Here is a 6263-nt window from a genome sequence, read left to right as displayed (position 1 = left end):
CAGAGTACATGGAAGAGAGTAAAGTGATAGAAAACTTTAGAGTTGGAAGGAGCCAGGTTGTAAAGGGCTTTAAATGTAAAATGGAAGATTTTATGTTTGGTTCTCAAGGTATTAGGGAGCCACTGGGATTCTTTGAGTGGGGGAGTTGCATGTTCAGATTTATGCTTTAGGAAGATCCCTTTGGCAGCTGAGTAAAGATGGATTGGAGTGGAGAGCTTCTCAAGGTAGGGAGACCAGTTAGGAGGCTATTGCAATAGTACAGGTTTGAGATGATAAAGACCTGTGCCAGGGTGACAGCTGTGTCAGAGGAGAGAAAGGGGCATAGAGGAGAAAAGAAGGCATAGAGGAGAGAAGGGGGCACAGAGGAAAGGTGTTTTAAAGGTAGAAACATAGTCTTTCTTGACTTCTCTAAAGCCTTTGACTCTATCACCCTCTTCACCTTGCTACCTCTCTAGGTTTTCATGACAGTGTTCTATCCTGGTTCTCCTCCCACCTCTCTGATTCCTCCTTCTCAGTCTCCTTTGTTGGATCTTCATCCAGGTCACACCCGCTAAAGGTGGGTTTTACCCAAGGAGCCGGTGAAACAGACAAGGAAAAAAGATATACTATGATGCTCATAAAGTCAAAGGAGAATGATCAACAGTGTCAAATGCTGTAGAGAGGTCAGGGAGATAAGGACTGAGGGAAGGCCAGTAGATTGAGAAATAAAGAAGTGAAGAGTCAAGGGAGGAAGCCAAATTGCAAGGAGCGGGTGGTGAGGAAGATTTTTTTTCCTCCCCTAGAACAAATTCTCCCAGAACCCAGAAATATGTCTCAACTTCTTCAAAATCTTGAGAGAAAAAACATGTTCCTACCCCAGTTCTACCCTTTGGGAAGTCCTTTCTATGGTCTAACCTTTTCCCTTCTGCTGAAATATTAGCTTCTTCCTCCTCTTTCTGCCCTCCATAGAGATGAAAGACAGCGTAGTACCTCTCCTATGTGTAGGGCCAACAGTAGGGAACTGGAAGGAAGTGTGGGTATGTTGAGGGAAGGATGGATCAAATGCGAGGCAGTTTTCATTCAATCAATGCTGATTCACCAAAAGATGATGAGGTACAAAGAGGTCCTGGGCTGGGACTTGGGAAACCTAGGTTCTTCTAGACTCTTTCAATAACTTGATATATGACTTTAAGCATGTCAATTCCCTTCTCTGGGCCTCAGTTTCCATATCTGTAAAATGAGCAGAATGGGACTTTTAGTCATCTTCAGTCCTGTCTGACTCTTTGTGACCCCATTGGGGGTTTTCTTGGTAGAGATACTAGAGCGGTTACCATTTCCTCCTCTATCTCATTTTACAGATGAGGAAACTGAGGCAAACAGGGTTCTGGGAACATTAGTCTTCTTGGCTCCAGGCCCAGTGCTCTGTCCACAATGGCGCCACCTAGCGGCCTTCTCTGAATATGAGGAATGGCTCTTCTCAGTGCCTTTGAGCTCCCTGAGAGTAGGTGTGATAGACTCTTCTCTGTCACTGAATCTTGACATTCCAAACACTCGAGAAAAAAGGGAAGATTCTTGGGAGGAGGGAAAAGAGGAGGGGTGTTATGTTGTAATGGAAGGCATCCTGACCTGGGAAGCAGGAATCATTGGGGTTCTAGTCCTGGCTCTGCCATCAATTAGTTGTGCAATCTTGACCAAGCTATTTTCCTTCTCAGTGCCTCAGTCTCCTTACCTCTAAAATGAGCACGTTGCACCAGGAGGCCTCTTAAGGCTCCTTCCAGCACTAAATGAGGCTGCACGGAGGGAGCTGATCTTGGAGTGCAGAAGACCTAGAAAATCCTGTCTCTGACATAGGTTGCCTGTTTGACTGACCTCTCAGTGCTCAAGGCAATTTCTCTGAGACTGGAAGATGAAAAGTGTATGCCTCTCTATTGCTACAGGGAGTTTCCACATTAGGCTTTCTTTCCCTATGGCAGTGAAGGGGGCAGCTAGGGGGCGCCATAGTGCACAGAGCACTGGGCCTGGAGTTAGAAAAAACTCATCTTCCCCAGTTCCTGTCAGGCCCCAGTCACTTAATAGCTGTGTGACCCTGGGCAAGTCACTTAACCCTGTCTGCCTCAGTTTCCTCATCTGTAAATTGAGATGGAGAAGGAAATGGTAGACCACTCTAGTATCTTTGCCAAGAAAAAACCCAAATGGGTTTTTCAAGAGTCTGACACGAATGAAAAATGACTGAATGACGGCATGCCAGCGAAATCACAGATCTGGCCCCAATAAAAGTCCGTGACTCCAAATGACTACTTGAGGGAAATACTGTGTCTTATCCATCTTTGTTCCCCTGCAGTATAGAGCACGACACCTCCCACATAGGCGCTTACTATTTTAGAATGTTAAGACATTTTATTTCTGGTCTGGCATGCAGTTTGTAAATCTAGCCAGCGGGTGGCAGTGCCTCTCCAAAAACAAACAAAAAACAAAACAAAACAAAACAAAACTTGAGCACGAGAAATTTAAATTTCAGATGAAAACGAGCATTTGAAAAACGAGGAACAGTCCTTTGGAGGAAATGGCAGAAAGGAAACCTGGCTTCTTTCCCTACTACCAGCCACCCAACCAATTTAACATGTACCTTCACTACTAGACCAAAGTACATGGTTCATGTGTAATTGGAGCCCATGAATTGCCTTCTTGATTATTTATTATTTGCTCATGAGAAAGCACAGGTTTTTACCACAAGGTAGAAAGAATGAGTGGTGGGTGAGTCAGGTGCTGAGGGTCACCGTTTCCCTTTCTGCCAGGGTAGGAGGCGACAAGGAAGGGGGAAATTGACAGAACCCACAAGGCCAAATGACTGGCACAAAGAAATTTCCACAGACAAGACTCAGAGCCTTCCTGTGGGAGGGCAGAAAGGTTTCCTAAGATGTGGGCATAAAAACACCACCTTCACCACCTCTCATCACACACCATCCCTTTGTCTCCCTAAGCTCAGAAACTCAGGTGTCTTGGCACCCAATCCAGGTCCGACCAGGAGCTCCTGGTCTGTTCTTTACTGGCTCACTGAGTAGCCCATCCCAGATTTATTGTCCTGAACCTCTCCTCCCAGACTTTCAGAGATCTAATCATCAAATTTTATCTTAATTAACATCTGTGTTTGGGGTGGGGTGGGGGATGGGAAAGTAGGCGAGGAAGGGGAGCTAGATTAAAGTCTATGAGAACAAAATGACCTCACCCTCTCCCCTGGAACCTTAGCTTCTTATCTCCCCATTCTAACAGTGGTTTTCCCCCAATCACTTTTCCTTTCTTTTCAGGACGGGGGTGGAGGAAAAGAAGCTTGGCGTTCAAGTTGGTAGGTTCTGAAAACAGCCTTTTTACCAAGGTGGTTTGTATGTGTTGAACTGGGTACTGCTGGGCTCTGTCTCCACAAGGACAGACCTAGAAGAGGGGGTGTCTGCAGTAATAAAGATACCTGGAGACAAGGCAGTACTGAGAGCAGAGTGGGTCAGCAAGGGAGCCCGGGGTCTTCCTCTCCCTTCCTCGTTCCCCTTAAAAGCACTAATTCCTCAACCTAATGCCAGGCAGTGTCTGAGAGGGTACTGCCCCTTGAACATTTGGAAAATTGCTAGATGACCCCTAAGACAATCCCTTCCCCCAATCCAATTCCCCTCTCAATCAGTCATTCAGTCACCTTCAGGCAAAGGTAGGGGGAAGATACTAGACACTTTCTTAGGGGCAAACAGAGATTAGTGTCATGTCCCCAGGAAAGAGGCCTGGGGGTAAGCCAAGGTAGTATTGTTCTTAACCCAGAAGCAAAATCTGCAATCTGAACTTTCCTCTCCTTTATCTTCTCCATTTTCCTTTTGCTCTGGAACTCCCTCCTGCTGCCCCATCCCTACCTAGTTATTTTCCCAGCTCTTCCCTCCACCAAGAGGACAAAAATTTTCAAGTGTTCCCTTGGAGTAGTAGGAGGAGCCTATCTATTTTGTCCTGCCCCACCTATCACCAACCTTGACCCACAGGGAAGGGGTGGTGTCCCATAGCTACCTCACCCCTAAAGATGTGGGTGTGGCCTTGGACTGCTGACAGGTAGATAGATGCTGTAAAAACGACATAAAGTCAGAGCTGCCTGCTCAGACACAACAGACAGCTGATACCCTCAAGATGTCCACACCTGATGTTTCTACACCACTGCCTATGTCCTTCTGGGCCAATGCCTCCAATGGTGAAGTGTTAAGCATGGATGATGCTGCCATAACAGCTGATTACCTGGCACTTAGAGTCATAGTTGCCCTGGTCTATGGACTGGTGGGAGTGATAGGCCTCCTGGGCAACCTGGCTGCACTATGGGTGTTAGGTGGGTGTAATCAACAGGCCTCACGTCCAACAACCGACACCTTCATCTTCAGCTTGGCATTGGCTGACCTGGGGTTGGCACTCACCTTTCCCTTTTGGGCAGCTGAGTATGCCCTGGATTTCCACTGGCCTTTTGGAGGCATTCTCTGCAAGGTGGTCCTGACAAGCACTATCCTCAGCGTTTATGCTAGTGTCTTCCTCATCACTGCTCTCAGCATTGTCCGATACTGGATAGTGGCCATGGCTGCTGGACCAGGAACTTGCCTCTCATCCTCCAGAGCCTTTGGGACCAGCTTGGTAGCATGGGTGGCTGCAGCTGCTGCAGCAGTCCCCACAGCAATCTTTGGGGTTGAAGGTGAGGTGGGGGGATTTCGACTGTGCCTGCTTCGCTTCCCTAGTATTCGATGGCTGGGTGCTTACCACTTACAGAGGGTTGTGTTGGCCTTTGTGGTGCCCCTGAGTGCCATAGCCTTGAGCTATCTGCTGCTGCTGGCATTTCTTCAGCAGCAACAGCTGAGGCGGAGGAACAGAGTGGTGGCTCGATCTATCCGGATAATTATTGTGTCCTTTTTCCTCTGCTGGTTCCCTAACCATGTTGTCACACTCTGGGGGGTCCTAGTGAAGTTTGACATCGTGCCTTGGGATAGCACCTACTATGCCCTTCACACCTACGTCTTCCCCCTTACTATCTGCCTGGCACACAGTAACAGCTGCCTCAATCCTGTGATCTACTGCTTCTTGCGCCAAGAGTCCCGGAGGGCACTGGGCAAAGCCCTGAGGAGGCTATGGGCACAGTTGCCTGGTAGGAGACACGCTGGGCCAGAGCAAGTAGCCCTACGAAAGAGAAGACAGCAGAAGGTGGTGGACACCCGTAAGGGCAGTGGGTTTTCCACCACTCTCACTAATCTGGATAAGGAGGGTACAGAAACAAGACCTTCTACCATATAAATTTTATCTCCCTCCCTTCCTAGCATCTACAGGACACCAGACCCTGGCACCCAAACTCTGTCAGGCCATGACACCTCGGGTTGTTTGATCTTTGATCCTTAACTTCCCTCTGGGGTGGAGTAGATGAGTTCAAAGCGCAAAGCAGGATTGGGTGCCAAGAAAACCTAGGTCTCCATTTGTTGTTGGGGTGGGGGTGGAGGGAAAGAAAAGGGGAAGAGTTGTGAATAAACTTTTTGGTTTTCTACCATCTCTGTGTTTCCATCTCACCCAGTGGCACCACTGCTCTGTCTGGGGAGGTATTCTTGACTACTTAGCCCTTCCTGACCTCTCGCTACAGCGGTACTCTTTTTCCCACCATGAATTGACCCTCAATAGAACCAGCTCAAAAGGGTGAGGTCTATGACTAGCTCCAGCTGATCATAGCCACCCCCACCTTCCTTCTTCCTTCCCACCTTCTATTCGGACTATTTTCAGCAGTTCCAGCTAAAATCCAACCCCCAAACTAGTGTCCCCCTTGTCCTTGAACATTAGCTATGACTAGACAATGCCAGGGTCATAGATTTACAGCTGTTAAGCTGTAGAAGTTGTCCAATCACCTCATTTTACAGATGGGCAAACGGAAACCTAGATAGACAAAAGTGTCTTGCCCACATTATTTAAATCCTAACTTAGGAAAACTAGATCTCCCCTAAACTCAGTGCTCTACCATACTGTTTGTGGGAAACACAACCTGCAGGCTAGGGTTATCCCTATCCCTGGGGATTCCTGGGGTTACTACAGGAAGCCTGTTGCGAATAGGAATGGCCAAGCCTGAAATCCTCCAGGAACATTAAAGTGGGGAAAGGGGAGAAGGGAACTGAATCCTTAGCTTCCCATCTAGCAGCGGTCTCTCTAAGTGCCAGCTGGAGCAGGATGGGTTTAGGGGCTGGGGGTGGAAACTGGGGGGGGGGGGAAGGAGAGCAGGAAATAACTTCTGAGGAATAATCTTC

At 47.9% G+C, this 6263-nt stretch overlaps 1 protein-coding gene across 1 annotated transcript; it reads left to right on the top strand.

Moving 5' to 3' along the window:
• The first annotated feature begins 4134 nt into the window (after positions 1–4134).
• On the top strand, positions 4135–5362 carry RXFP4 (relaxin family peptide/INSL5 receptor 4). The gene is made up of 2 exons (XM_036755581.1): positions 4135–5197; positions 5298–5362. The coding sequence occupies exons 1-2, from the start codon at positions 4135–4137 to the stop codon at positions 5360–5362; spliced, it is 1128 nt and encodes a 375-aa protein (XP_036611476.1).
• Positions 5363–6263: the final 901 nt, after the last annotated feature.

This window comes from Trichosurus vulpecula, chromosome 4, assembly GCF_011100635.1.
Source record: "Trichosurus vulpecula isolate mTriVul1 chromosome 4, mTriVul1.pri, whole genome shotgun sequence".
Taxonomy (NCBI): domain Eukaryota; kingdom Metazoa; phylum Chordata; class Mammalia; order Diprotodontia; family Phalangeridae; genus Trichosurus; species Trichosurus vulpecula.
The sequence above is the reverse complement of the archived record's forward strand: the minus strand, read 5'-3'. Positions and strand labels throughout refer to the sequence as shown.